This window comes from Pollicipes pollicipes, unplaced genomic scaffold (assembly GCF_011947565.3).
Source record: "Pollicipes pollicipes isolate AB1234 unplaced genomic scaffold, Ppol_2.1 Scaffold_4881;HRSCAF=5763_pilon_pilon_pilon, whole genome shotgun sequence".
Lineage (NCBI taxonomy): Eukaryota > Metazoa > Arthropoda > Thecostraca > Pollicipedomorpha > Pollicipedidae > Pollicipes > Pollicipes pollicipes.
The window spans coordinates 21921660-21939297 of record NW_023596576.1 but is presented as its reverse complement, the minus strand read 5'-3'; the positions used below and the strand labels follow the sequence as shown (position 1 = coordinate 21939297).

Below are 17638 nucleotides of genomic sequence, written 5' to 3'. Positions count from 1 at the left end.
TAATCACATTATCGTGGGAATATTGAGGAGTAGTTGACATCTGTTGAGGTATTGAAATTTCTAAGGAACTCCTGCCACATTCGGGTTTCTTCCGTTATTGTAACACTCCCGACTCTTCGACGGTAAAGGCTTCTCAAAACATATAGGACACTTGTGCTAGGAACAAGAATCAAAAATAGACCATAACGTGGAATGACTGCCCCGGTATTCATATACCGCCCATCCGTTATCAACTATCCATTTCCCATTTGGTCATGGAAAAAACAGTGGTCGGTGTCGATATCGGTATCGTCGGCACCGTCAAAAAAATGAGATGTGGTTTATATCTGCCGAGGTCTTCAAATATCTTGGGAGCCAATGTCTTATGCGGTAATAAGGGCTTCTCGAAACAAGCAGAAGGTCGGTGCAAAAATAGGGAACCAAAACTAAATCATAGTATGCATGCAATGAACTGTCTCGGGTTTCGTGCACCATCCACCCGTTACCAATTGCCAATGTCCCATCCAGTCACTGATTTTAGTAAATTACTGAGCAATTTCTTCCCTGAGGTACGCTTTCCACTTTTGCAAAACACAGCCAATAAGTGATTAAGCGGCAGACTGTAAAAATGCATGCTGTATCACCACTACATGCATGTAAAAACTACCCAGCGGTCAACATTTAGATTATGTTTGAATGTGCCGATATCGCACCTAGGGGTTATGAATATATGCAATTGTAGGTATTCATACGCTGCCCAGTAGGACGCCTACAACACGAGCATTTGGTGTGCTTAATGCATCATTGATATGCCCGGAATCATAACGACTACGAATGACGTGTTCATTTTTCCATCAAAGCAACTGCTCCCAGCGTAAGTGAGGGACTCGCGGCATGGAAAGGCCAGACCACAATTCCAAAGGAAACACCCAATTCACGCCCGTTCGGTCAGCCAATTCAGAGCAGAAAAAGGGACACAGACCATCCATTTGTGAGGCGGCAGCTGGGCGCTGCGTCTCCGCAGTGGAGGACCCACGCCCGACCGCGCAGTCCTGTCCAGGATGGCGTTGCCAGTTGAGAAATGGCGGCTTGGGCTCCAGCCTCCGGCGGCTCGGACACAGTGTAATGAATGACATGCCGGGGCCGGGGATATCTGGCGCCACAGGACCCGCGACTTTCAGGAGACGAAGGACGATCTCCGGGTGCCAGTCACGAGACTGCGGCCCTGTTTAGACGAGATTGGAACCATCTTACAGCGCTCTGGACTGCACTGGCCACTGGCGTCGCATCCTGCGGTGCCGACTGCCGGTCCGCAAAGGGACTTGCGGAATCACCACCTCACGATGGGGTGAGCGCTAAGCTACTTAATGCATATAATACCCTAAGTCGAAGAGACCTCCTTAATAGAGCCAGAATACATAGAAACTCCCATCCTTCCTCAGTATGAATTCCTTATCATGACGTGTCACATATACCAACTCATGGAATCCAATTTGCTTGCTCTGGCTAACTGCAACTGGATCTTGTAACACACGGACGATCGCTTTTTAATCCTGATTTATGGAGGAGAATTTCACAATCAGCTAACTGGCGCAGTATTTCCCCCATGCCACTGTATCAACCTGCTGACACCGCCTGCGGACGATGCGACCCTTGCCGAGCGTTGTGCTTATGAGTCAGCCATGGCATTCGCCATCTCAATGTCGGCAGAGACATGAAGGCTGTTTTGCGCCTTGTTTTTCGGCATTTGCGCTCCTATGCTAAGAATAAAACACCAGCAATTTACCAGGACGTACTGGTTAAACAAAGACATCAAGCAGTCATTTATAAATATCATGAACGTCTCCTACACGGATATGAGGAAACGACCATAATAATAATGCTCGTACAGAACTTCCAGTGAGAAAATGTTATAAGAACATTCTCATGTGTACCAACGATTTCTTGATATCTTCGCTTAACCAGTACCATCTGGTATATTGAAGGTTGGTTGTTCCCGACGTAAGAGCCAATCTCTATTCCAGTTGACCTATGATCAATAAGGCATCATGTGCTATAGGTTTTCCAGAAGTATGGGAAATCGATGGAAGGGATCAGATTAGTCAGCACGGATTAAATTATCTATTGCGCTATTGACTCGTTTAAACAGACAAAGCGGCACTCTTAGATGCAATGAGAGTGCTGCCAAACATCACTGTATTACATTTGAACACATTTAGATTGTTTTTCGGTGTAGCCGAAGGAAAATACGTCGCAAGAATCATAACTGACATCGGCGTTGAATTTTCCAGACCGCCTTTAAGACATGGCACATCAGCGGGCGTACGGTGATCGTATATATATATATATATATATATATATATATATATACATATATATATGCATATATATGTGTGTGTGTGTGTGTGTGTGTATGTACAACGATTAATACATACGAATACATACAGTACACCGTGCGTGCACGAATGATTGTAGGGCTTAAGGTAAGTGCTTTGAATGATAATACGAGAGATAAAATGAGTGTCCAAAAAAGGCGAAAATGAAAATAAACCGCATGCAGTTAAACAGAAGAGTGTGTTTTGGTTATCAACATGCCTGTCACCGCCAGTTTCTTGACAGAAGTAGATCATATTTTGCAACGACCTCTCCCAATCTCCGACTCCTCGTCCAATTCTCGAATGTTTACAAATTGTGTGTCGTCTGTGTGAGCGTAATTCCTTTAAATGGCCTGGTTTTCGTGTAACATAATATGTTCTGCTGTTGAGGAGTTGCATATGGTGCTAGATTTAGTACCACGTAAGTGACGAATCACGTATATCCAAGCATATATAAGAATCATGCATATCCTAGAAACGCGGCAACTTGAAAGTCGACTACGAACACCGAAAACCGTGCGCGATGATCTTGCTAGCTGCCTTTTCAGTAAATGTCACGATATAAAAAACACTAAATCGCAGACCAGCATTTCGTTTAACATGTGTGTTAATGATGTTAAACAGCAAGTGGTAAACTTCTAGGAAACAGGTAACATCAAATGCAATTCTGAAATGAAGTCCAATAGTCAAATGCATCTCCAGAAGACTGAAATGCTTCCAGGCATAGTTGAAATTCAAGATGGGAATTGGGAGCTGACTTGAGCACTGTATTGCAATAATATATTTTTCTATCACAATATGTCTGTCATAGGTAACTGTTTTCACAAAAGATTCAAGTTTTTTATAATAATAGCAATGATAATAATAGTTTATTTCGCACCACCAGGCTGGCACATTTTTGCGACGTTACACAAAACATTTCGATGTTGCGGGAGACGGAGGTGACTGTGTCAGTTTCTTCCACTGTCTTTCATGGTCGCGCAATGTGCTTTAAATTAAGAATGGCGTGAAAGGAAAGTGGTCTTCATACCAATTGAACTCCGTTAGTTATTTTTCAAAACCGTGTTATAGGTTACGGGGTTCCACTCCGCTCAGTTTAACCTGATTAAATGTTTTGAATGTTGCACAAAGGGTAAAATAGGCGAGTTACCTTGCTGTTGTGTGGGACTGCTCCATGTGTTAAAGACGTGACAATACCTGCATCAAGCGCGGTACACAGCGCGCTGTCAAGAACCACATATCAGCGCCTGCTTGTCCATATCTTTCCCGCGTGCCGTGCTCTTATGTTTTCAAAAGACCCTGGCCTTACATTATCCGCCACATGAGGGGTTGCGAAAGACCCCGCTTACAGGACAATTGAGAATGTTTTTTTTTCTCAGTTTCATGAAGAATGGAGACAAAGTGAAAACAAAAGCCGCGTGGACAGATGTCATAAGAATGTTTCTTCCTGCTCTGTCTACATAGCGAGTATCACTATATTAATGAAACGATGCAATGTTCAGTCCGATGTTAAAAATGCCGCTGAAAAACTACCACAGCAAGTGGATACCCTCCGTAAAAACGACAAACATCACGACTAAACCACGTCGGAACACGACAGTGTTCACCAAACATTCGTGCCGAACATTATGGACAGCGAATCAATGGCTAACACAATTTTTACCGTGTTACTTTCTATTCAACGGTACGAAGCTGATGTTGAACTAACTCATGCTGTAAGGCGTCGCTGCCTTCTTTCTGTCTTTGCCACCCCTATATGCACCAAACATATTCCCTTTTCAGCTGAGCAGCTAAGTCCAATCTGAGATAGTTCTGCTGCTCCACTTGATTGCTAAAAACACATTGACGAATGGCGAAGCCACGTTTAATCCACCACAAGAAATGCTAGGCGATTACTCAACCGGCTTGGCCAGCCACTATAATGTTCAGAGTAGCAAAGTTGAACCGATAAATGTCTCGCAGAGTACCAAACTGCTCACGATCTTAACATGTGCTTCAAGCAGAACATTGATCAGCATCGACTGGTAGAACTTTGGGCAGACTGGCTCCGTGGCTGTGATGTCACGTTGAAAATGTATTAGATTGACGTCCCTACGACATGAGCAGAGTCATAGGAAGTCATTCCAAAGATGACCATGAAACATTCTCACATCAATAAATGGATAGAAAAGAAGGCTAGACGTTGCGTTTATGTCATGTGGTTAGGGTGAAATCCGCGGATAACCAAACGTGCTGAAAATTAAACGAACACGCACAAAGCATGGGGGTGATCACTCGCAAGCGTACACCAAATTCGTATGCGGGGCGAATCACATCCAACTAACGGATACAGCGCAGTTGGTTTTGAGGGAGTACGTTTTCCTTCGTTGTGTTAAACGTTTATCCTCTAACTGCAACAAGCCAGAAGTTACCGTAAGATGCAACGCTCTTTGTATTTCTAGGTCCATTTGCTGAAACCCCCCGGCCTTAAATTGTTGCGTAGAACATACTCGCGGTCTTTTCATTTGGAAATGATCCAGTGCGCTATTTCTAAGCCGATAACTCAGGGGCTTTACCAGATTTTTTCTGGGCTCCACAGAAATATTGAGGAACTCATAAACGTAGATTGTATGTCGAAACGGGGTCAAAAATTTGTGATTGGCATTACCAGCCGATGTTTATCTGGAAATGTCCAAACTTCGTTTAGAATGGAGCAGTGAAAAAATTATGCAACATAGCTTTGAACTTGCGCGCTCGCAAGCTCTACGGGGAAGAACGAAAGCCATGTCCTGATTGTACCTGCCCATGGCATACAAATGACAGGCAACATTAACAAATCAGTGGATGTAAAAGATTCACCGCACTGTGAAGGATCTGAATCATGCATCATACACACTTGATCATTGCTCAGGGAACTCCTTATAGCACGTGCTTCAGGTGAGCCACTTTTCGCATGATGCAGGAGTGCACAGTCCTTGACACCTCATCGATGACCTTGGCCCACGTGTTAGGTGTGATTTTGTGCGCCACCTGGTTGATGGACCCTCTTCACGTCACCGAGGCTCTGAGAGTTCTTCCTGTGGACACGGGATTTCACGACTTCTATGAATACAAATTTAGTGAGGCCGGATCCGGAGAGTTAGCCGGCCTGGGTTGTCAGTCTTTTGGCCGATGATAAGGTCCTGCAGCCGGCCAGGGCCATCTCTGACGTTTGGGAAATCACCCCGTCATGCTGGCGCCAGATGTTTTCCATTTTACCGCTGGGGTCTCGCCCCAGTTGTCTCCAGATACCACGGTGTCGGGCGGCTCCATTCACCGCTGGGGTCTCGCCCCAGTTGTCTCCAGATACCACGGTGTCGGGCGGCACCATTCACCGCTGGGGTCTCGCTCCAGTTGTCTCCAGATACCACGGTGTCGGGCGGCACCATTCACTCTGGGGTCTCGCCCCAGCTGTCTCCAGATACCACGGTATCGGGCGGCTCCAAGGCCCGAACCGTCAGTTTTTCTTGTTTCCTAGCTCAATCGGATGAAAGTGAGCCTCGTTGCTGTTCAGAAACCCGGGATAAGTTTCATGCTTGGTCTTAAACCAGGTGGAAAAGGTCATTCCCTATTGTTTACGGGCTTTTCTGCCGCTTCTTGTGGATGATCACTTTGTAGGGAAACTTTTGAGGTCATTTTTCTCCTTTCCCGTACAAGTGCGTGGCTGATGCTGCATCTTTGGGTGATCTACCGGACGGATTTTGTTTGGTCCTCACTGATGTGGTACCTAACTGTTGCAGTGACGTCTTCTGTTCTTTAAATCGCATCCCCCAATTCGTCCCACATTTCGCCTCCCCACCCACCCGTCTCCCAGAAACTCCTGCGGGTGTAAAACCAGCTTTGCGCAAAGGGCGCGGCGGGCCTTGAGATAAAGTCTGAAACGCCTTTGTGGCACGAATATCGGTTCCGTTGGTCAATATATTAACAATTTCCGCCTTTCGCTTCATGCTAAGCAGCGCTATACGCCATGGTGTCATTTGGATCTGGACACAACTGAAACTTCAGCGTACGTCCCATCGAACGAAACGAGAATGTACGCGCTTGTGTGGTATTAGGGTACGTCACGCACCAATCAAATGGGAACATCTTTTTCTTTTCACCCGGTAAAAACCTTAAAAAATATAACTCAAAACCCCGACGCCGCTCGTTGCAGTCTCCACAGACCACACAGCGTCATCCACGTGGCCAACACTCAGTGGCGGGCAATGGGCGGATAAAAACGATGACGTATCTGAGCAAAGTATTACTGAACGCCTGACATCGATTCGCACGTTTAGAAGGCAGTCCAGGAGCATATTTCGCCTGTGCCATTTCTAAATTGATGATAGAAACAGATAAGCATTCACAGCACCACGACCCGGTACTGGAATCTGGTGGTGGAGCTGGAAAAGTAAAGGTGTAATCTAAGATGGTACAGTGCTTGTGCAATGTAAGGCAGAACAGGCTTGGTCCGGTCCAGATCCGAGGTTCGGATCAACAAAGGGGGCCTTCACTTATTCAAAAGGACCCCTTGTCCCCAACCGCAGAGGTCCAATAATTAGCGTAAAGGCCGCAGTTCGGCTTAACGGATGCCTGGTTGAAATGGGCTGGAGGGCTCCCCATCGGATCTGGGGCTCCTGGCTGTTGCAGGGTGCTTTCCTTTTGTTATTGTGGACCTTCAAAGTATAATTAAATATAAAATCTATAAGTTTTATGTTCAAGTAACTGTTCACCTTTGCATTGGAAAAAACGGTGAAATATACAACTTAGTCCGAGTTTTTGAACATTATGAATTGATTTTGGGAGAGCTTCAGAAACGTTGTTTCACGACGATCGTCCTTACGAACCTTTTTTATTTTTGACCCCATTTTGATCCACCCTTTTGAAAATACCATGTAGAACATTTTCCTCTTTCTGGACAATGGGCCTCGTGGATAGAACATTCATATTATCTCTCCCGTTTCGGGCGCTAAAGGGCCATTCCGTTCCAGCGCGGGTTGCCTACTGGCTGCCATTCTGGCCACCCGGCGCGGGATCACGTGGTCAATCGGGGGGCATCCAGAAAGAAAATCATAAGTTGCTCCCTCTCTGACTCGGGAAGTCGGTGCCGGATCAACGCAGGGGCCCTCATTGACGCAAAAGGGCCCCTTATGCCAGCCGCGGAGGTCCAATAGTTGGCACAGACACTCCAATTCGGTTTGACGGATACCAGGCTCAAATGGGCTAGGGGGCTCCCCATTCGACCGGGGCCTCTGGCTGACGCAGGGCGCTTCCATGTTGTATTAGGACTCTCTTCCCTAAGTTTCCATACATGCTTTCATTGTCGGAGGGTTCTGACCAACGTAAGGGGCCCTGGGGTCACGCCCATATCCCTGCTCACCATATGTTCCCCCAGTCCATTCGGGGCCACTTGCCGACACAGGACCCCCTGTTAGGCATTGTTGGGCCCTGATCGACAAAGGGCCCCGACCGGTGTAAATCGCGTCCCTGGCCCTGTTCACGCTTTAAAATGAGCCTCTGCAGAACCGACTGTTTTGTACTGGCTGTGCCTGACAGATATAGAGGCCCTCATCGAGTCAGGAGGCCCCCGATCGGCGCAAAGGGTCCTCTGACTGGCTGACATTTGAGGACCTGGGCCGCAGGGCTGGACCCTCTAGAACGCATATACTGAGTATATGAGTACATATACTGAGTATATGCGTACTAAATATATGCATACTTACAAAGTAAGCCTCATGCAAATCGAGGTACACCACCATGTACTTCCAAGGGGCAATGCAAGGTCTTGGAAGCAAACCACCTTGTATTTCCAAGGGGCAATGCAAGATCACGACAGGCTTCCCTGACATGACCTTCTGACATGCATTCCATGACCAAGACTTTGGATAATATTGCACCCACAGTTGTTAAGCTAATGGTATTGTTAAACTGTAAACGTCTATCTATTAGCGAGAAGTTGGGTAGGCTCGAAGACAAGACGGGACGTGGCCCTGGACTCATGGCGATGGTGCTGGCGAGAAAAACTATCGTTCGGCCCTGTTCAGTGTGTTCCATGATAAGTGGTTTGGAGAGCAAATTTCTCGTAATTTTTAAGATTTGACCTGATGAGATATACAGCTCGAATGTCTTTAGCAATAATCATAAGCAGTGAACACTTCCATGACATCTCATCTTTGCACCTTTAGATCCGACAAACAAAATGTATGATACGTGCAGAGTTAAGAATGAGACACGGAGCGCTACTCTTACACATTTTCGTGGCATGGAGTTTCGAGGACGAGATCATGGGTCACTGATTCGCTACGGCAAGAACTTAAAACTGACGGCCCAGGCACGAAAGGTTATCAACTCGATTCGCCAAGAACTGCGTTGGCAGACGCTGGAAGATCCAATACATGCCACCTTCCCCCCCCAAAAAAAACTGGGGAGAATTCTATGCTTCCCTCCTGGTGAGGGCTAAAATCTTCAATGGTCCTGCAGGTTAATTCGTGACATCAAAAATAGAACTGTACGCGTACTAAATATTCCCAGAAAGATCGATAGTAGGCATAGCACGCCACCGGATATTTCTGACGCTCAGCTGCCCGGAAGCTACTGCTCAAAGCCCTCAAATCGGAACATTTTGTATCATCTGGGGGCGCACTGTCTAGTGCTCAGGCAACCCTGAACCCCGAGAGCGGCACCTCACTTCCTGGCTGCCATACATGTGAGGAGGAGGCAGGGTGTCACGTGTGGGCTGCCCTGTTTGGTGATTTGCTTGCAAGGACGAGACTATCTGACGACTGGTCTCTGCATGAAGCACAGCTCGGGTGTCCGCTGTAGTGGATGATGATGATGGTTGGTGCTTTGGGACGCGCTGAATACTCAGGTTATTTTCCGCCCAGCCGCAGTAGTGGCTTGCCACCTTGTGCGATATGTTTTCCAGTTTCTACTGGAAGAATCGAATAAAAATGCAGCTTCCTGCAGAATGCGGAGGCGAACGCACGTTCAGCGAGATTCGATAAACATGACGGGTCCAAAGCGCGCTTGTAACGCATCAACGCCTTTGGAGAACATTTACAGTGTGTCCTTGTGACTGATGGGGAATAACGAGTCAAAATATGCATGTTTGGGGTAACGGTGTTGCATAATATACCCCGCTATCTAAAACCTGGTGGTTTGTTTGTACGTTTGGGTTGATGCATTCAGTGGAGCGCAAGAAACAGGATGCTAAATTGCCTGTCAAATCACGAGGCGGCCCGCGTTCGTCACCCCGTTTGTTTTTTCGCTCAGCTGTAAGAGGAGCACTTTGAGCGTGATTCGATTTCATTCTGCTCTAAGGGTTCACAAAACTCCAGCAAAAAGCGCCGAAGAAAGAATAGACCTTCAGCGAAATAACCGAAGGAGACGTTCCATTACGTCGCGCCGCCTCTGCGACCGCGTTTTCCTGACGACAACTGTGGCGAGGCCGCGAAGGCACTGCTCTGAGCCGCGGCTGAGCCCCGAGCCCCGAGCCCCGAGCTCCGAGCTTTGAGCCGCGAGCCTCAAGCCCCGAGCCCCAAGCCCCGAGCTCCGATCCCCGAGCCCCGGCCAGCCGCTCAACCCTCCAGCACACGTGCAGCGGCCCGCCGGTAGGCCGGGGGGGGGGGGAAGGGGACGGCGTCCAGGGGCCGCCTTCCGGCCTGGCCGGCGGTGTCGCGCCGGCGCCTGAGGGGCAGTGCGCGCCCAAGCGCGGAAAACCAAAAAGCACGGCTCCAGCGGCCCTCACATGGACAGCTTACTCACCATAATACCGGTGGTTACCGCAATGCCGCGTCCACAGTAGGTATTAGGCACAATATCCCCGTATCCAACCGAGAGAAACGTTATGGCGATGAGCCACATGGCATTCAGCAGATTGGCGTGATCGTCGTCGTGGTATCTGTCAAACACAAATAGGGGACACTTACATCAAGTCAACTTACCATCATTCCACATGCCACGGAAATGCTTCGGCCACAGTATGTGTTGGGTACTATGTCTCCATAGCCCACACACAAAATAGTAACCGCTATCAGCCACATGGAGTTGAGTAGGTTGACGTGGTCATGGTCATGGTACCTGGAGACAAATACGCCCAAGTCAGGGAGGTCAACCAACGACTATGCTACCGACTGCCAGCAATATGCTAGAAAGGTCCAGAAGTACTACATCGACATGCGCCATCTAGCGGATTTTGTACATTTACACGGATAGTGGGTAGGGGCAGGGGACAGAAGAGCGCTTTCGGGCGGTGTGACGCTTAGGGAGGCTCAGAAGCGCTACAGGGTAAACGTCCGCTCGTGCAGCCGGGAACTGGCGGGGCTGGGGCTCAAAATTCGCTGTCATGGGTAGTCATCTCCAGCCGGCAGAGCGCGAGGGAGCGGCGCTCCAAGTCTTTGGTCGGATCCTTGAGAGGACGTATGGAGCGAATTGGGCGTATTGGTTCAGAGTGCCATGACCAGGCGGGTGCAGACTGGGCCGAAGCATTTCGGTGAGGGGGCGCTTACTGTTGACGGCCGTGAGGCGTGGGGCCGCGATCGGCCACCCCGAGATCGCTTCAGGCCGGCTCTCTTGACAAGACGCTCAGTGCTGAATACGGTAACGAGCAAGCCCGGCTCCGCATTGTACTGGCTGGCTACGTGAGCGATATAAGATAAGCGATAAGATAAGATAAGATAAGATAAGATAAGATAAGCGCCCCTCACCGTGACTGCCAATGATGGAATTTTGGTCCATCCCCAACACGGCAATTACACACAGAGTTATGCACAAAGCAAAAAGTATAGCCACTATTCTAACCATTGCTCAAGCAAAAATCTAAACGTTATCTAACGAAGGACACAGCGAGATCAAACGTAACCGGCCGGAAAGACAAAAACTTAACCATCCACGTAATAACACGCTTTTGCCTTAGGCCCACACTCAAACGCAAGTTACGTGATCAATTACACCGCCTCAGCACACTTCTGACACTTCAGCGGGCTTGATGAACCCTCGCGCCGGTAACTGCGCACCGGCCTCCTCAGAGTTCGCGCGGTGACCGGCTGTCAACGTAAGCCAGCTCCGGTCACCGCGCACCGGCCTCCTCAGAGCTCAGCGCGGTGACCAGTCGGCAGCGTAAGCCAGCTCCGGTCACCGCGCACCGGCCTCCTCAGAGCTCACGTGGTGACCAGCCGGCAGCGTAAACCGTCGCCGAACACCGAGCGAGCGGAAAGCCGACGCCTTACCTCTCGCACTGCCGGAGCGTCCAGCTGGCGATGATCCACAACGACACCATGAACACCAACAGCACTGTGCCCGGGCATATGGTCATCAGAGTCTTCAGCACAAAGCGCGTGTTGAAGTTTATCCGGTTGAGGGCACCGATGCTGCGCGACGACGCGTCGGTGAAGAGTTTCGAGTGCAGCAGCATGACGCGGCAGATGAGGTACAGCCGCAGAAACATGGGCAGCGACAGCGTGACGTCCACTGGCACGCGCCGGCTCTCCGTCAGGCCGCTGTGGCCGTTGTTGGAGAGCTTGGTGGTCCACATGAAGTAGTGCTCGCCGGGGATCGGATGGATGGCGCAGATGATGAGCTCGGTGAAGATCTGCACGTTGCGCTGCCAGGTCATGGCGATCCGCCAGTCGTCGGCGCAGTTGTCAATCATGAACAGCTGCGGCACAGAGACGATGGGTCACACACATCGGAATCAGGCACATGGCGGGTCTCTAAAGACGTGAAGGGCTCTAGATGACTGACACCTGCGTCACAAAGAAGGCTCTACATTACAAGAAGGCTCTTTGCATTTTTCTATACGTCGCAATAATTCTACGACAATTTGGCTCTAATCTAGGACCAATAAGAGGCGAGTACTACACGGTGGCATTTTCATTAGGTCTGAGTTTTGGTCCACAAAGTTACCGCGAAAAATGCTGAAAAGTAGCAATGCTTCAGCTGTTCGTAATTCGTTGTAGTTGAAGAACTTCAGGGAAAAATTAAGTTTCTGTGGGTCTTATCTCACGGAAACCCGAACCCATTCGCTTTTTTTCGGCACTGGACAACAGACCGCTAACAGAGTTGGTACGAAGGCAGTCAAATAATCAAAAGCTGCGTCTGTGAGAACAACACCTGCAGAAAAAATGTAAGCAAATCATGTAGTTTTCACAAACAGACGCTGATGACAGACAACTTTATGACAACGATGGTATATCATCGAAGGGAACATTCTGCCGATATTTGTTATAGCAATTCGGGCATGGTGTTGCTAAAAGAACGTCGAATATTATCTAACTCAGGTGTTTCCAAGCGGGGAATTGCCCGGACGAAAAATAACTTTTTGGGGTTTGAGCACAATGGTCAGCCGTAGGGCGGGTAGGCAGGCAGGGCGTAGGTAGGGCGTGGTCAGTAGTGATGCAGCCAAATCTTGGCTGAATTAAGAAAGATAACCGTCCAGGCAGTGTCAGCAGTTAATCGCTGACGATGTCTTGTTGGCACACGCACTGTCATGGCCAAATGTAACGAACCGAAAATCCTCTGCCCTGGTAATTCCAGAGGCAGCGTTTCGGCACCGTGGAGTGTGCAGGCACTCGCGGGTTGCCGAAAGTTCCGTTATGTGATCTGAAGAGTGTTTCACGCATACAGCCGCTGTGTGGAGCATTTCCCTGTCCCTACCCTACGCGTAAAGGATCCTGTTCTCAATAACAAGCAAGAATACGAATCACTTAAGTGAGCAGAGTTTTGCTGTTACGTCTGAGGGAAATCACTATGCTCGACCTATCGTCAATGGGAATTAGCCTCACATGGTTAGGACATACAGATTTAGTTAAGCCGGCACCAAAGCCCTTGATGAAATGGTTGTGCTGCAAATACTGTCGCTGTAACTACTGTGTTGCTCACTGGCAGATGGTGATAGCAAGCATCATGGCCTTATTCTGAACTGAAGAGGCCACAGGGTCTCTTAGGCATTAAATCAGCACAATAACCTACTATGCAATTTTATTTGGGGTAGAGTCAAGCCATCTTAGACTACAACAGCCCGGTAAGTGTGGCACAGACTGTGAGGCTTACCCAATATTTTGTGCACAGTGCAATGCGATTCTAGTTAACAGCGCGTGTCATGCAGATTCCCACGCGTTCGGTTGCAGCAGAGGACTGGGAGAGCTGCGCTCTGTCCGTGGCCGCCCGTCGCCACATGCTGCTGGTCGCTGTGACTGTAAGCGCCGCCGTTACGCGGCGTGACTTGCACCGTTACGCGATCACAAATGAAGAGGATGAATGGACGTTTTTTTTGTATTTCGAAGAACTGACTTCACTCCGAATGGTTTGCACGCTTGACTTTTGGCCGTGTTTGTCGTTTTAGCAATCTGCTTCCGGCCTTATCAAGGCAAATCAATGGAGACATTCTCTTCCTTCTGCCACAATGCCGCCGCAGTGCCAGGTCTGGGACTCTTATCAAGTGGCGTGAAGTTACCTACGCCTTCATCGCAGTCCCAATGGCCCCAACGGCGACGTACATCTGTATAATTATATCCATTTCTGCCGGCATATGCGCTTCGCGTTATACATACGTATGCGCATTTTTACTCGGTGGTGAATTTCTGCAACAGAATTGCCCACCTTGCCAATGAATGGTTGCCAGATACGTCACTGTAATTAGTCACGATGGTCGGAGGGAATTGGTTTAGTGTGTAGGCACGTTTAATCCGCCATTAATACCGCCATTTATCATGAGACCTTATCACTACACCGTCATTCACATGTAACAAAGAACTCATCGAATCCCCTTCATCCAGCGGTATCAGTCCATCAGCCACCAAAGGGAAATCAATCGCGCTGATCAGGACTTCCATATTTGAAGACTCCATCGGTAAAAGAAGCCCTCAGCCGGATTTGAGGTGCGTATGACGGGCGCACAACTGACCGGCCGCGCTTGCTTTTACCCGATTGTGATGAGCACGGCCCAAAACATCAACCGCCGCTGGCAGGCTCCCCGCGGACAGTCATCTCCCAGAGCTCCAAGCCAAGCTGGTCGCTGACGGCAAGCTGGCTATTTACTCAGCGACAATTTCAACACCGCCGTGCCTCAAAATAGCGGCCGGTCGCGACAGAGTCGGCTATCAGCGAGCGCAGGCGCGGCACGCCCGGGCTGCATCCAGTGCAGCCGTTCGCGGGTGGCGCCGCGCGGTGGGGGCCGCCCGCCGACAGGGCGATCGTCGCTGCGCGCATCGACGCCGCCACCGGCCGCCGCCGTGCCCTCGGGCCGTTTGGAGGCCGTCGGTGGCCGGCAGCCGGGCCTGTTTGGCCACTCCGCGTCGGGTTTGTGCTGGGCTTGTTTGCGTCGCACCGGTCGCCGAGTCGCTGCTGGGCGCCGCGATACCGTTATCGTTTTTGTCCAGCTGCGCGGGCTGGCAGCGCGCGGCTGTCCGCTGTCGGACGGTGAGCTGCTGCAGCCGAGGCAGAGGTACAGGCGTCTCTAACACAGAGGCCCGCGGGATGGGACGGCTCGGCCACTCCGTGCCGACCGGCCGGCTAAATAATTCAGCCGCACCGGCTCACTTCGATTGATCAGCTGAAGAGCGACATAAACAACTGGCCAAGATGGGCGTCGGTCGATGAGGGGATGGAGGGGAGGCGATTGTCGTCGGCGGTCGCCGACGGGCTACTCAAGCCCGGCCGACCCTCAGCGACCCTCAGATCGGCACGCGCTCAACACACTGCGGCCCGTTCACGCCAGCTTACACGGACAGTTCACGAATACATTTGGGATTGCCGCACTTCTAACGAAGCTACCACTCGGGACGCCGAGCGCATCGAGCTCAAGAGCTGCTACGATGCAGCCCTCATCATCACGCGCAAGGCGGACAACATAACATTTATTTCACGCCAGTCTTGCTCCGATGCATGCGTTGGTCGTGCCACCAACAGCCACCCGCCACCACATCGGACCATTCGACAACTACGCCACGTCACGAGCCGTGTCTCCCGCGCATCACTAAGACCGCCTCGGGAAGCGCGCCCGGCCAGTGCCAAGCGCGTCGGCTTCGACGTTGTTTAGATTTCACAAGTGGGCGGCGGTGGCGTGGTGCCGGCGGTCGCGACGCCGCCGCCGTCTCGTTTGGCACGACGCACCGGCTCCCGACGCACGCCGAGACGCCTGGACGACCGGCACTCGCGCCATCAACGTCGAATGTCTACAGGACATCCGAGACGCCACTCACGGCAATAAAATCTGAATATTCAACGGCCGTCACGGGCCACGGCTCCTTGGGGGCGGTGGGACGCGGGGCGGCGTTTGATTTACCCGCCTCGAAGCGCCGATGACAGCGAGTTATGCCGGGCCGGCCACCGCGGACCCGAGTCGCTCTCCTAAATCCGATAATCTCATCGGCGCCGCCGTCAGCCGGCTGTTCGCGTTGACGCAGCGAGTCGGCCTCCTTCACAGGGCCGACGAGGTGTCCTGCAGGCGGCGCGCCCCGCGCGCAGGGGCAGGCTGCCGGCCTCAAGGCGGCGGCCGACGGAGAGAGGAGAGGAATGGAGAGGAGAGAGGAGAGAGGCCACCGCCGTGGGCGGCAGGGAAGAGCTGCAGTGGCTAGGAACTCGCTCTGTTCCGTGCCGGTACCGAGGTGGTATTTTGTAAGCTAGGTCAAATCCCATTCTGCCCAAACACGACACAGGAAAGACCAGGCACAGGGCAGGAGACTACGTAACCCTCCATGTGTCACGGCCGTAGGCGACAGCCGCGTGGTTTCCTGTTTCAAGCAATTGCTCCCTGAACGGCACGATAGACTGCAAGAAGCAAATGCTTAGGATAGGGTGAGTATTGCAAACATGATCATGAGCCTTCGCGAAATCTCGTCACCATCTGGCCAAATGGAGTGATTTCTTTACCGACCACAATTTTGACGTCTCTGCACGGGGAATTCAGGCCAAAGACGTCGTTCAAAACGTTTTTCTCATCGCCACGCTCGTCGCGGACGTGCCGACCCCGTCAGGACCGAGCCGCGGCCTTCCAGCCGTCACCAAAGTGCTCCCGAGCCGGGCCGGGCCAGCCGTGGCGGCCGCAGGGCGCCTCCCGGCCGGACGAGCCGCGGCGGCCACAGGGCTCCTCCCGGCCACAGGGCGTCTCCCGGCTACAGGGCTCCTCCCGGCCGAACGAGCCGCGGCGGCCACAGGGCTCCTCCCGGCCACAGGGCGCCTCCCGGCCGGGCGAGCCGCGGCGGCCACAGGGCGCCTCCCGGCCACAGGGCTCCTCCCGGCCGGGCGAGCCGCGGTGGCCACAGGGCTCCTCCCGGCCGGGCGAGCCGCGGCAGCCACAGGACGCCTCCCGGTCGGGCCAGCCGCGCGGCCGGCTCACTCAGGTGGCGCGGGACGGCGGCTGCGGCGCACGCCCGCCGGGTCCGTATTGATCGGCGGCCAATAAGCCTGCAGGTAGCTGACGGCCAGCAGGGGCCGGATGACGGCCGGCCCGGTCAGACGGCACGTCTCGCGCGGCACCGGCGCGCCTCACGGCGCACGGGCGGCCTGTACGGCGCTGGAGGTCTCACGGCGGACACTGGGTCTGTACTGAACTGGGACGGAGGACAGCATTGGACAAGCGGCCTCACAGGGGATTGGGAGGTTACAAAAGAGCCTCCAGATCAAAAGGTGGAAAGATGTCGTCGTAGCTGACAGCGAGTCAGTCTGTTGACGTCACGCTAGCGGTGTCGCGGTGGTGCTACGACAAACAGGAACCCTCGTGGCGCATAAACGAAAGCCGGACATCTCTCATGAACCCGCGGGCGTGCGGACATCCTGTCTTGAAGGCAAACGGAGAAAAGAAGGGATGCATATAAGGATTCTATCGGTCCATGCCCTTGTACCTTATCAGGCAGGAGAAATTGCGGAAATCAGCACATCGCACGGCGACCAGTGCGTTTAAAGTCAGAAGTCAGCAGCAGCGACATGGTACACCAAATACAACCTGCAGCATGTCCAACAGAGCGCTTCAGGTTCCACTGAAGACTTTGTCATGCGAAACACCTACAGGCACTCACCTGCACTTCCAAGGCGTGGTAGGCGCAAATGAGACCAAGCACCACAAGCGTGGAGACCGTGATCAAAGTCTTGATTGCCGTGGAGCAGGGAGATCCCTGCAAAGGAGAGAGGGAGAGCTTTGTTAATGCAGCCCCGAATGTACCCGCCTGAACCACTCCTCGCTGGAACTCAATTAGTTGACAATAGCCTAGCCCTCGTTGAAATGGGCTCGAGAAGAAAATTAAGCTCTGAAGTTGCGCAGAAAAGCCTCGAGTCTTGGGCTTCAAAGGTTC

General features: G+C 51.6%; 1 protein-coding gene across 1 annotated transcript in view; it reads right to left on the bottom strand.

Annotated features, from left to right (window-relative positions):
* The window catches only part of SK (small conductance calcium-activated potassium channel), a 123969-nt gene that overhangs the window by 18736 nt on the left and 87595 nt on the right, over nucleotides 1-17638 (bottom strand). Inside the window, exons 7-9 of the mRNA XM_037223225.1 lie at nucleotides 17366-17461; nucleotides 11579-12006; nucleotides 10295-10430 (exon numbers count right to left, since the gene is read on the bottom strand). Of these exons, the coding sequence (XP_037079120.1) occupies nucleotides 10295-10430; nucleotides 11579-12006; nucleotides 17366-17461 (660 nt within the window). The remainder of the gene's footprint in view (nucleotides 1-10294; nucleotides 10431-11578; nucleotides 12007-17365; nucleotides 17462-17638) is intronic.